Raw genomic sequence first — 14,228 nt, forward strand, 5'->3', positions numbered from 1 at the left:
TATCGGCCGTATAAAGATGTAAGCATAGACATACTAACTAAATTAACAAGCATGGTGTCTAGAGCTCACAAGCCAACATCAACACATCTCATTTGATGACCGCAGACACTTGCCGTCGAAAGGCTGCAATGAGAAAAATCGGCAGCCACCACTGAATTGACCTTCGTGCTTGCATCAACGCGAATCACGCCACGACAAGACAGCGCAGCGCGAACTGCGTACCCGCCGCTCGTGGCCCGGGCCGGCGGGCCATGAGCGACGTGTCATCAGATCCGCATCAAGCATGCGCGCCGGTTTTATGGTGCATTCAGTCGGCAGTTTATAACTTCCGTGTTGATAGGCCGATTACACGTGTAATCAAATCCCACGGGCTCCACGAACATTAAACTTGGTTACCTAACAGACGCGAACACTCTACGCTAGCAGCTGTAAGCTCATGACAACGAACGGAACAAATCCGTGCCATTCGCTGGTATGTTGACAGCATAGTCGCTGCCCACTCACAATGGCGCCATGGCGTCACAGTGTTTCCATCTCCAAAGTTTGCCTCTCTACTTGCCTGCGTTTGCCCCCAGCGTGACTTGACATTGCCTTTCGAGACGATCCCGCTAACTGGTCTCCAGTCTCCATCTGAGTACGCTCGCGACGCCATAGATTCGGCCGCCAAGGCACACCCGATTGCCCAAGGTCGCCTTTCTGAGTCGCAGGCAAGACAGAAGTTTCTTTATGACAACCGTCGTCGTGATGTCCCGTTTTCTGCCGGCAACCTCGTCCTCTTTTGGACTTCTTCACGGCGTGTGGGCCTATCGGAAAAACTGCTTTGCCCGTAATCTGGCCCTTACCGCGTCGTTCGACAATTCGGTGATGTCACCTATGAAATCGCTCCAGCCGATGCTTCCCACTCGTCCACGTCATGTGATGTTGTCCACGTGGGTCGTCTCAAGCCATACCATGCGGCCGTCCTCTACCAGGCGCTAGGTCGGCGCTTTCGCCGCCGGGGGTTATGTCATGGTGCCACGAGAGCCTCAAAAAAGACGATCACCAACTGGACGAAAGAGACGACGTATAGGGCTAGCCTGAGGTTCCGCCATTTGGTTGTACCGGCCATATCTTCTGCAGGGTAAACACGGTCCCATTTAACCTTATATATCTGCCCTTTCATCTTTTGTGGCATTTGGTGTAATGCCAAGGCCATTTACTTCTATTATAGATGGAATAAGAAAGGGATGACAGACACATTCTTGAAAATGTAAAACGATGCATTTAAAAGCAACGAATTAAGATAGCTTCTGAAGAATATCAACTTTCCGCCTATCTCTACATCTGTGTAAATGTCTGTATGTCTATGTCCTCACTAGGTTAGGAAGAGTTGCGCGTATAAAAGGACGAACAAAGGAAAAAAAACACAGTAGACGGAAAGACCGCACTTCCCTTCTATGTCGTTATCTTTCCTGTATAACTTTCCTCTATAACTTTCCTGTGCACGTGCTTTCATACGCGCAACTCTTCCTAACCTATCCATGCACCAACTCGCCCAGCAAGAAGTTGTTTTAAACCATATCCTCACGGTTATTATACTACTATAACTCAAACAAACAAACTTTATTTTAAAATAACATAACAAACAAACCGTGATGTGAAAGTAGGTGCGGGCAATTCACTGAGATTCACATCTCGACCGGACGGGAAATGCACAAGAGCCGTGTTTGAACGCCGCCTTGGCTTTTATGCCATTTATGGTGCAAATTTTTATTGCACTGATCCCTTTCTCCAGCACAGGGTTGCCAGCGGGTACTTACATTGTCTCTGCCTTCTTTTTTTCTCCTCGACTGCTGTCAATGAGGACTGGCTTCTGCGCGTTTTGCGGTGGAGAGTAACGGGTATCGAAAATTCGCAATGGCATAACGATTCCTTTCCCTTGAATTATTTCTTTCTCATAAGCCAACCGAGAGCAGCATATGATCGGAACAAGAAAGCGTGAAAAAAAAAAGATCCTTACTTTATTCCGGCCTTGCACTGCGATAGAGGTATGACCTGAAATGAAGAGTTCGATGAAAACATGCCTGGTCGGGATTGCTCAGTCAAGAGTAAAAAAGGGTTTAATGTGCACGTTGCCCATGTGCCGGTGAAAAAGCTGAAAAACATGCTTGTAAATGTGAAAGACAAGCTTCCGAAAGAAAAGGTACCCAGGTGTTGTGTATAACATTCCTTGTGCAGACTGTGCTTACGTCTACATCGGCGAGACGGGCAATTTTCAAAGGTGCATCAAGGAACACCGTCATGATGTGAAAAAAAATTCTTCTAGCGCTCTTCCGGAGCATTCTGTAACAGAGAAGGACATAATCTTGACTGTGGTAGGCCGCATTTGCTTGCCACAGAAAGTAATCTAACCTCGCGTTTACATCTCGAGTCATTACTTATCCAAACTACTGATCCCACGCTGAAGCGCAATGACGGCAGCCTTCCTTCCCTTTATGCCCGCAGTTTGCGCCATGTATTCGCACCTACATAATCATGTCCCCCCTTTCGTTTACTTTCATTGTGAACAAGGCCCCCACATGGAAGCCGAAACGTCTTGTTTTTTTTTCTTTTAATGTTATTGGTCAGCGTCCGTTTTACCCTTGACTAGAAGTATGACGTAATGAAAATGTCCATAGGGCAAGGCGGCATGTGCTGTCCACAAAGTGTGGTCAATGTCCCCAGAGTAGTTCAAGTTCGTGAGCGCGCCGCCGAAGGGCACGTTGTTGCTCTCTACGACGAGCTCAACACGATATGTCGAGACAAACTAGCGGTTTGCGTGGTAATGTCTAGCCAGCTTCTACGTTGCTGCTGTTCTCTGTGCAGGTATCATGGCAGTAATATTTGGAGGCTCCATGGCTGTGGTAGACGTCCTTTACCCGAGCAAGTTCCCTACAATCCTGGAGGTGGACTACGACACTCCTTACCGCTACTTCGTCGCGCAAGGAAACCAAAGCAGTCGCAATACGAGCGCCGCTAACAGCACGGCGAACACGCCCGTGCCGTTGCCGAAGTACCAAAAGATGGGACATGGCGACGATTACAGGTAACCAAGTGGGGCATTCTCCTTTCACAGGCAAAATGTAAGCAGCGAATCTGTTGGCTGCATGGTGCCACGAGAGCCTCAAAAAAGACGATCACCAACTGGAAGAAAGAGACGACGTATAGGGCTAGCCTAAGGTTCCGCCATTTTGGTTGTACCGGCCATATCTTCTGCAGGGTAAACACGGTCCCATTTAACCTTATATATCTGCCCTTTCATCTTTTGTGGCATTTGCCATTGCCGAGTGGCGCGAGACTGGACAAATGCTGCACTTGCGGTTATTGTTGTTGCGCAGTTTTACAGGCGCGGGCGGAGGGGTATTCAAAGGGCTCCATATGTGTGTCCGTCACAGGCAAGGGCTGCAGAGGATGTCTAGGGGAAGTTAATTGCTACATTTCATTGAAATGTGCAAAACGTAAGCAGAAATGAAAGTGCAGTGGGGACCGAACCCACACCCTCAGCGTATTACGCGTCCCATGGTATACCAATTAAGGTACCGCGATGATCACCGCCCAAAGACACAACACTATTAATGAAAGGTATAATAATGTGGCGCAGCTTCGTTTAGATGCATCGTCTCTCCCAGGAATGGTAACAGGTGCACAGCTGGTCACACATAAGCCGCCTTTTTGGAAATAAACACCTGCCCCTAGTAGCAGGAGTTGAATAATAACACTCGTTCGGAGAAATTAGTAAAGAAATGGCAAAGTAAGAGACGCTCTCTGAAGCAAATCAGAAGAGCAAGAGTTCAATCTGTGTCGGCGTGTGTATTTGACTGAGAGTTTGATGGTTACACGAAGCAGGAAGTGCTATACGCTCTCCAAAGTACGAAACTCTTTAAAAGCCGTGGCAGTAGAACGAAGTTCATGGCAAGGATATTTACTCGAAAAACCTGCAAGAGCCTCTACTGGAATTGGTCACTCCTACTAAACATTCGAATAATCACGTGTGAGCCAGAGCTTGCGAAAAAGTGATGTTGACACTATTTACCTCAATAAATTATATCACTCATTCCTAAAGCTCGGATTAACTGTTCAGACATTAGAGCGTGGGACTCCAGGTGAATTATCCGAATGATTTTGGGATTTTTTGTTTGTCAATTTTGTGACTGTCTGCTCTTATGCTGCTGAGTAGGACGCCATGTGTTCTACTTCCGGCGGCAGCCACGAGGTCAGGAGCGATCGAGTTTAAATTGATCCGCACCTCGTCTTGTCCTTTATTTTATTTTTTGCGCCGTTCTCAACTCGCATGCTATGCTTGGGAAACGTAATAGGTAACTTAAGCTGTCATGCACATCAGCGTATCCATTCAGTTGGTTGCAGATCCATAAATAAATATTTCTACATCTTATTGGCAGTAAAATTACTGCCTGTTGGACTTCTTCGTCTATCATGATGACTTGGAAACATTGCGCAAATAATCTGGGACACAGCCACGGCCAACAAATTGGCACGAATGCTTTCGTCCTTCGATATTCCGTTTGTCTGCGTCCCAGACTGTTTTGCGCTAAATTTTCCTGTCAATGTTACAGCAGCTTTTACATCGGCAAGAGGGGGTTATCAGGCGCTGTTGTATTATTAGGTGATATTTGACATGCTCAATGTGACACCTATGCTTAGGCGTACCTGCGCGCGGCCACTATCGACACATTTGTTAGATGTCTCAACGTCATGGTAATGCCTTTTCCTTAGCACTAAAGTTCATTTGCTACAGTGAATAAGCATATCAGACAAGAGAACTACGAGAAAACGACAGAAGACGACAGCCCGTATTGTCTTCTCGTAGTCCTGTTTCGATTAGGAAGGAACAGCGCCAACTAAGACGATCACGAGAGGGAGAACGACTCAGGACAAGCACTGTGCTGTGTCGTTCGCTTGTTCTGTGTCGTTCTCCCTCTCGTGATCGTCTTGGTTGGCACTGTTCCTTCCTAATTCAAGTATGCACCATCTAGCCCAAATGAATGTTGTCCTGAAGTGACCTGTTGTTGGTGAGATTTATTAGGCATTTTTTCTCCCTCTTTATTTGCGCGTGAACAGCCTACGTAGCGCTTGTGCGTATGTCGTGTCCCCTTTACGTCACCTGCTTTTTTTTCTCGCACCATTTAAATGAAAGTGTGCAGTCATGGGACTTAGTCGAACAACATTGTTGTGTGCGCGTCCTTTTGTTTTCCTCTTTTGATGCACGTGCTTGTCTTCACAGTTGATTCTTTTTTTCTCCCCGTAGTCCTCCCACAGTGCAAGACCTCTCTCTATTCTCTTTTTTCTATGTGTCCGAGTATAAGCGCTGCTGAGCATGATTGCTGTTGATTCTTATGTCGAGTTACTCCGGCTCATTTCGGTTAACCCTTTACTGCACCATGTTGCATATACGCGACATTCCGATGAACGGCGTTAAACACAGAAACAAAGTCCGTTTAAAGCTGCCTGTACACGTTGTTGCATTTTCGCAACATTCATCTAAAGAACGCGCCCCTTTGTGCTGCCATCTGTGCTCATCCTTCACATCGTCTAGCAATACAAACATGACGGAGGCTGCGCGTGCCCGCGAGCAGTGATACGGACAAGTTCTGCCACTTGTAAATGTATTTCTACATAAGACAAAACCCAAAAAAGTCATCCTCCTGACTCTGTAGATTCAAAAAAATATTGTTATCTCGGAATAGTTTGTTGCTGGCGACGGAACATTGCTACGTTGCGCAAATGCAACAACGTGTACATGGTTTATTTTCTTCGGAAAAGTGAAATGGCTTCCAAACGCTTTTATGGCCGAGCAATTCCTCCTATTATGGGGGAACGCAATAACCTTTTCAGGAGTGACGACAACCACGAGTGTAAATCCATTTCGATTCATAATGGGTGCAAAATGTTTTCTGGTCAAATTGTTCTTTTTCAAAAGGATGCAGTGCATCCGCACGCTGCCACGTAGCGTCGTCACGGGCGCAGCCTTACGTCCGTGCTTCTGTGTTCTAAATTTTGACAATAACGCGAAAACACTGCATTGATTCCTGGCTGCACGGGAATCTGCGCCACGTACTGCACGGAGTGTGGGAACCACCTGTGGTGCACAAGCAAGTACAATTGTTTTTTTTTTTTTCCATACGAAATTATAGGTGCAGAAATGATTGGAACGTGCAAATAAACATCCGAGTATGAATCGCACGAAGTCTATCTTTCACCTTCAACTTCTTCTTTATTTGCAGGTTGTTGCAAATACGCAACATACCCTTTTTCTGCAAATTCAAACCACAGAAATTCGCTAAAGTTAGTTTCCATGGGAGTACAGCTACTCTTATGCTTCCCTAGAACTCCATGAAAAATATTTTGAGGAAACAAAAAATTGTGCAGTAAAGCGTTAATGAGTGAATTGCGCAGCGTTCCTCGCTATCATGCACAAAGACTTGAAAAAAGAGCAGTTGCGTTACTTCAAGAAAACCTAGTGCATGTTGTTTCCAGTACAGCGCAGTAGCCGCCAGTAATTATTTCGTTAGTGAGATTTGACTCGGTAATTGCAATTAAGTTTCTAACTCGAGAAGTTCTATACCAATTTTTAAAATATCAATGAGGCATGTGTAGGCACCCCAAAATCAGATCTAAATGTGATGTTTGCAGCGACGTACTTATTGCGTACAATGGTTTCCGACTGGCAAAGAAACCTCACGAAGCATGAAAAATACGAGGTGAGTGCCCTCCCACCCGCATCAAAAAGCAGAGCCTTAAAGTAAGCTGATTGAAAGCAGCTTCATTACTGGTCGCAAACGCGAAGAGACAGCGCATCCCCTTGATAATGGTACGCGAGAAGCACCAACAGCAGGTTTAGCGACTTCGCAGGAATTCCGTCCTCTCATTTCTACGTCACACTTATTATCCGTCTCTCAAGGTCCATTGGCCACATTGAAAATGAAAGCCCATTGGCAACGCGGCCGAAACGCTGCTCTGACCACGCACAAAATACGAAAAGCAATGTAACAGGCATACAATATCAAAAAATCCCGGATTTCCTCACACCGCATCAAAAGAGTGCGCGCGAAGCTATATTTCGCACCAGAATCTTGCTTCAGGCCAAAGCCAAATTAAAGTGACCGTTTTATTTTTCATGGAAGTGTATACGTCTTGCAAAAGCAGGTTCGTGTCAAAAAATATAAGTGAAATAAACCGACCGGGAGGAAGCGACCAACGTGTAGATAAAAGACAAAACCGATACGTTCAAGAAAGTAAATATGCCACTTCTAAAGTAGCTGAGTTGGCAATTAGGATGTCTGCACAAAAACAAAAGAAAGAAACGTCAGATTTCAGTATGCCCTTATTATCTATAAATTCGTAAGGTCCGTTTAACACGAGCCTAGAGGACGTGTTCGAATAGGTCTCCTTTTTGGCAGCTACACAGTACTGTGTCCGTTTTATCAAATCTTCAGTGGCTTTTTTGATGACCAACGCCGGAATTCTACGGCAGGCATCCGTTAACATTGCCTTGAACTTACCTGACGTCCATTTCGATAATGCAAGCATGATCTTTCACATAACCCCAAACAAGGAAATCGAGTGGAGAGAGGTCAGGTGACGTAGCCGGCCAGTTGACAGGCTCGTGTCTTCCTATCTACTGTGCACGAAAAGTCACATCCAGCCAGTCTTGAGCTCGGCTGCTGCTGCGTGTGGTTGCCCCATCTTGCTGATACCACAGAAGTGGAAGACGTGATAGCGTGACTTCGCTGAGAAGCTCATCCACCACTTCTTGAAAGATGTCGTTCACGTACCGCTGTCCAGTCACTGTCTGACCGAAGAAGGTGGGACCGATTATAGCACCGGCGCAAATTCCGAACTGCACATTGAGCGATCACTGGTACTGGTGCCGATCGCGCTTTACCCAGTGTAGATTAGAGTCCCTCCAATAATGTTCATTAGGCAAATTTGCCTAGGCCATTCTGCGAAAATTCGCTTTATCTGTGCACATGATGTTGCTCAAAAAGTTCGTTGACTCATTGGTTTTTCTGAGGACCCAATTCGAGAAATCCAGACGATTCTACAGGTCCCCACCTTGTAAGAATTGGTGCTGGTTCAGGTGGTATGGGTGAAAGACCGTCGTTTAGTATCCTCCAAACCGATGACTTGGAAATTGGTACATGGGTGGCCAAATCTCCAGTGCTAGCATGAAGGTTTGAAGCCATAAATGCTAAAACATGCGTGCGTAAGCAAGGACTCAAAGATGGAGTCGTCCGCCGCTGTTTCTTTAAGCTGCCGGTTTGTCTCAGGTTTTCATAATTTCTGATGATAGTCGGTGCATTTGGTGTAGCGCCACACTTCCATGTGTTGATATATATGCGTATATATATATATATATATATATATATATATATATATATATATATATATATATATATATATATATTATATATATATATATATATATATATATATATATATATATATATATATATATATACATATATGTTTGAGGCCTTCCACTTGTTGCCATTCGCAGATCCAAGAGCAAGGATCATGTTTACCTTCTGCTCACTAGAGAAAGACATGTCGACTGGGACGAAACAACCCGCACCTTTAAACCTCTGCACTAATGTTGTCAATTCGCTCTTGGGTTGATAGGTTTTCTGGCAAAAAAAAGAAACACATCCGTGCACTTTATCTAAGCTAAGACAGCATGCTGTCACAGCTTGTTTGAAACTAACACCAAGCGCGACGTGTTATTTCGGCTGGGGCGTGGCAGATAAGGCAGGTCGATGACGATGTTTTTCTTTATTTCCCCTATTTCGTTCTCGCTAACTCAGGGGTGCCTGTTCGAGGGCGCTGCATTAGGATCTGGGGGGGAGGGGGGCGTAGCCACGGGCTCTTCTCCATACTTCATGGGGTTTATTTATCAGTCGGAAAAAAATAGTACGCAATTACTACGTCGCTGAAAATACCGCTGTTAGATGTGCGTTATCTGTGCCTTCAAATGCCTTACTGATATTTTGGTAATTAGGATAGTACATCTGGAGTTACATAATTAAATACAATTACCTAATTAAATCTCAGTAACGAAAAAGTTCCCGGAAGCCACTCTACTGTACTCGAAAGAATATGCGCAAAGCCTTCTTCGAGTAATGCGCTGCTCGCGCTTTTTGTTCTTGGTGCATGACAGTTAATTGGGACACACTGTACATATTTATGACCTTTGCATGCTACTGAAGATGTTTCCATCCACAATGAAGGTAAATTATTAGAAATGTGTTTTTCCTCAGTCCTTAGCATTGCTTAGTGGAAAGAGAAGCAATAGTGAGATACACATTGACATGGATTTCACACGCCGTTGACAAAAGGCTTTGCCCAAGATGTCACTGAAGTTTATAGGTCTTTTTCATGACCAAAAAAAAGCACACAAAGCAATTTAAAGCGAGGTGAACATACCGCTACATATTCATTCTCAAGGAAAAGGCTATCCATACCTTTAAAAATAGTTTTTAATTGGTTACCTCCATCTCTTGCAAAAATATAAGCAACTTTGTCCTCTGTGAATATTTAAATATAGTGTGTGTGTGCATAGTGTTTACAGTGGAAATTTAAAACAATAAAGTGAGGAAATATGGATGACGCAACTGCCGCTCGTGCTCCTAGTGTGCGTGTCCTTGTATTGCCAGAATTTGCAGAATAAAAGCGAAAGAGGGAACTAAAAGCCGTGGACATCCGCGCCAACAATGATACAGTAAGCTATTAGCCCCAATTAAATTTTAAGAGAAAAGGCTGGGCAAAGTCAAAAGAAACCTTAAATGACATGGGGGACAAAGCTAATGGCAATTTAGGCGTATGTGTGGACCTTCGATACCGCCCGGGGGGAGCTGGGCCTTCCTCCACCCGGCAAACGCGGGAGTGCGCTCGGGCCTCGGAGCTCGCGCGCAGTAGGCGCCTATGCCCACGTCACCTGACCGCACACTGCAGTCCATCTGTAGCGAAGACCGATCCTAGCTTCGGCCCTGTCACGCTCTCCATTATGGAGCCTTTCAAACGTGCCACGCTCGCTTTCTGTACGACCAGTGTAGACAGGGTTCTCTTTATTGATTCGCGTCACCTCAAAGGCATCGGAGCATTGTGTTCAGTGGAGATGACATAGAGGGGGGTAATGTCAAGAGAACATGATTATAGAATGTTTACTCACTGTTAGTACCGATCACGGAAGAGTAATAACATAATTATACAGTAGTCAATGACGAATTAGTCAGTAGAAAATATATGACCGTTTCGTCGGCCCTAAACCTGAGCACATCGGCAACGGGTGTTCACAATGTGCTTCGGAAAACCGGGCATTCTGAGCACTGGATGCCCAGAATTACTGAGATACCGGGAACATTGTAGGACCGCCTTTGAGTCGCAGAAATATTGCGTTATAGGTTTTAAAAAATTATTATGTTACGCTATAGGTTTCAAAAAGTATTGGAGCGTGAAAAAAATCAGAAGAGATCCACTGGCAGCGTTGTAAATGTGTAACGTTATGTTGGCATCCTAATGACATCGGGCAGTTGCAATGGGATATAAGAGATAAGAAGAGATAGTGATATTGAAATGCATATACATAGCTTGGGGCATGTGGCACGGTGCCGCTCTTCTACGTCGGGCCACCTGGACCATTGTGGCAGGCGCACCTGTGAATTTGGCATGACAAGAGTCTTTAGGTGCTGTGGGGAAGTCGTCCCTGGCTGTTCCGAAAAGTCATTTAGTGAACGTCTTAGCGGCTCGCGCACCACTTCAGCTCGCGTTTCCGCACACGCCCTTAGCTGGGCTGCATATACAAACTCTGCTTTTTTTTTAGTTTGTGAAGAAATTAATGAACATCCTATCTGTGGAAATAAAACGAAAAGCCGCACTGTTAACGTCGACCCTGTCAATCGTGCAGCGGACCTTCTTCGAGTGGCCTGCACCAACTTGGAAGCGAGGATGGCGACTCCATCACGCACATAATCGACGACGCGGAGGACGGCATCGACAACGCCGCCTTCGAGCAGGAGAGCGACGACGGCTGCGTCATCGTAGATGGCAAGCGCGCCGTGACGCTCCAGGACTTCGGCAAATTCGCCGACTCCAACCGGGCTCAAAGCCCCGCAGGATCCCGGGCCGGTTCTGTGGCAGCTAAGAGACGCGTTCTCGGCTCTAGCATCGGATTCAACGTGAAAGACGTCACCATAGACATGCACAGTGACTCGTCCAAGTGGTGACATCTTTTGCCGCATGGGAATTAGGAACTGTGTCGCTGCGGCGCAGCAAAATGAGATGCCCGCCACACTGACATGTGCGCAGGTGCTGCCTAGTCGAACAACACTGCGAACACGCAAATGATCTTGTGTGCAATCTCGCCACAAGGTAGCAGGTGGTGCACTGCCTATTTGGGTCTTTGGTCATGCCTCGAAGTGAAATTTGTGCGTGCCGCGTTGTCCGAGATATTTTTCCCTGTACGTTTTACGTGCACAAGAAGAGAAAGACTAGAGAAATATTTCGCTTTGTTTCCTGGCGAAATGAAATGAGTCACTTAGGACATTTAATAGCTTCAATCAATTGTTGCATGATGTGACCTAATATTCAACATCGGCCTGTCTGTTCGGTCCTATAAAGCAAGTGCCTGGATTTTTGATCACTTGATGTGTGACATCATGCTTCGTATTTGTTTTTTTTCATTCATGCCATAGCGAAAGTTTAATAGCTCATCTCGAGAGTATTCACCCTACTGAAAATGTCATTTTTCCCCAGAAAGCTTCATCTGACTTTAAAATCTTGTTTGTAGATGTATGCGTCGCACTTGCATTTGGCAGTTCCCGTTTGAGAAAAAAAAAAGATACTGTCGATGTGGCCACATGCCAAGGATGGAACGTTCACCTTCCCTGAGTCGCTAAAAGGGCGCACAAGTATGACAGGCGCCGACTGCCTTCGAGAATAAAAATCTGGGAATTCAGCACGAGTTTACAAAACTTCCTGCTCATCGGCTGCTCATATTTGTTCGGGTAGCAGATATACACCATACTGCCTCCAGGGCTGTATACTAATAGGTACGTTTTAGTGCCAAACGCTCTTACTAGAAGGCAACAAATTTAACACCTTTGTGCAGATATTCACAACTGTTCAATGTGTGATTTCAAATGGAAATATTTTGTCAAGCCCAAAGAAAGTCGACTGAGACATTGTATGGGAGCTTTGCCATTATCTCCACAATAACGGCGTTAACCCTAGCATGGACTTCATACGTTTACATTTACTTTCCATACAAAACGGCTTTCTAGACACAAATTACGTGGCTATATCTGCCATAAATTGTGTAAGTGTCCAGAAAGTCGTGCGTCTTTGATGAAGGTGAATGCTACGGGCACATCAGGGCATATGCATAACATTACAAGTTTGCGATGGAGCAATTCAAAACGATCACTTCTTCGATTAAATAAGTTGAAAGGAACTTTAATATTTTTCGTGTAAAGCTTGCGGATAGGTTGGTGATGTTGAGTAGTGTGCTAGGCCTGGGTAAATTAAAGGTACAGTGCACTTTTTATCATCAGTAGCTGTATACCTGCTCAATTGTAAGGAAACTTTAAACAATGCAGGTGTGATGATAGGAAAAGAAATTATTGCTCCATTTGATGCCTCCTTACAGGCTAGTTTTAGGAATGACAAACAGTTATGAACTCAACTCTGTTACAGCACAGTAAAAGAACAGCTTTATGTAGGTTCGCCGCATCTTTGGCATTTTTTTCTTTTGTAGTTATTGCAATGTATGGTTGCTTTTCTACAAGAATGTTGTACAGTTGTCGTTGTTCATGGGAGTGACCCTTACTTGCATTTAAATTTGGAACGTCATTGCACTGTCTTATTTCCATTTTTCACATTCATTTTCATTGTTTTGTTACATTTTAGTAGTAATTATATGGTATTTTTATCGTGTGTTCTGTAAGCAACCATGGTTTGTGCGTGTATGTTATTTATTGCTGGCACTCGAGAGCTCGTCTTCACTTGGCGCCCCTTGTTTACGAGGTAAACATCGTGTTATGTAAAAAATGGCCGCCAGAATTAGTGTGTGATAATGACTCTAGTCTCCATTGTGTTTGAGATACCCTTGTCATAGATGAAAATCCAGCGGTATTACGAGTGATCACACTTGCGTTAAACGAGTCATGAAACCATGCATTGTTGCTATACTAAAAAACAAGTGCCATTGATTTGATGCTGTCAGCCGCCGTAGGACATACTAAGCCTCTGTTTGACAACAGTGAGCGCTGTTGCCGAATCTTCTGATGGTGTACAACGTGCGGTCTGTCTAGACGCAGCCGCGCTGGGTACCAGGACATGGCACATGTGCCGCCGCCAAGGAATTTCTGCGCCAAAAGCAGGAAATTGCGCCGCCTTGCATAAAAGGCGCTGCCCTGTGACATTTCTTTTCGCAATTATGTTGTTGAGTACTTTTTCCTTGAATGTAGAAACAAAGGTGTGACAAGGGTATTGGTTATTCAACCTTTACGATTGTGGCCGCGTTTTGTTTTGGGTGTAATTTTTGCAAGTTTTCTGTTAACTGTCAATAAAGTTCCAACGCTGTTTCAGTGTGCTGTGTTTGGGGCCGAGGTTGTTTTTCCGCCTAACGCTCTCGTCAGTGAAACAACGCATGCTTAGACGGTTGGGACATCCGAGCTAACATATGATTCCTAGCAATTCATGGCATTCAGGCAAGCATACGAAACAACCGAAGAACAACACATTCGTTCCTCTTCTATTATTTCATACCAACTTGCTCAGCTTCCTGAGACGTAGTCAACGGCAGGGTGACGTGCCCACATTGAAAGCACCGCTCTTCATACGCGAGCTCTGGAGAACAACGGAATGTAAAGCACAACGTCTTAACCTGCTTTGTTCACATGAAACACTCAACGCAAAAAAGGACAAATATGCGAGATGGGCGAAACAGCACAATATCTGCTTACAATTCCGTATTGGGAAAAGACAATGCAAAAATTTGTGTTCCCTATTACACAAGCTGTAACTTGCTGGCCCTGGAGCGTCACATCGTGACAATGTATTGCAAACGTTCCATAGATATCCCAACTGAAAGATTATAAGGTGCGTACGCATCGCGGCCGCATGCATCACCATTTCGTTTTATAAAAAAAGTGTTTGCACTAATGCACATGTCAACGTTTTCTTTCTCTTTCCGA

General features: G+C 44.9%; 1 protein-coding gene across 6 annotated transcripts in view; it reads left to right on the plus strand.

The window, feature by feature from the left end:
* Nucleotides 1-13,619, plus strand: part of LOC135905979 (dual oxidase maturation factor 1-like) — a 248,988-nt gene extending 235,369 nt beyond the window's left edge. For all 6 annotated transcript variants that reach the window (XM_065437131.2, XM_065437128.2, XM_065437127.2 and 3 more), the window contains 2 exons: nucleotides 2,845-3,064; nucleotides 10,940-13,619. In XM_065437131.2, the coding sequence (XP_065293203.1) occupies nucleotides 2,845-3,064; nucleotides 10,940-11,258 (539 nt within the window). In that variant the 3' untranslated portion in view covers nucleotides 11,259-13,619. The remainder of the gene's footprint in view (nucleotides 1-2,844; nucleotides 3,065-10,939) is intronic.
* Nucleotides 13,620-14,228: the final 609 nt, after the last annotated feature.

This window comes from Dermacentor albipictus, chromosome 1, assembly GCF_038994185.2.
Source record: "Dermacentor albipictus isolate Rhodes 1998 colony chromosome 1, USDA_Dalb.pri_finalv2, whole genome shotgun sequence".
Lineage (NCBI taxonomy): Eukaryota > Metazoa > Arthropoda > Arachnida > Ixodida > Ixodidae > Dermacentor > Dermacentor albipictus.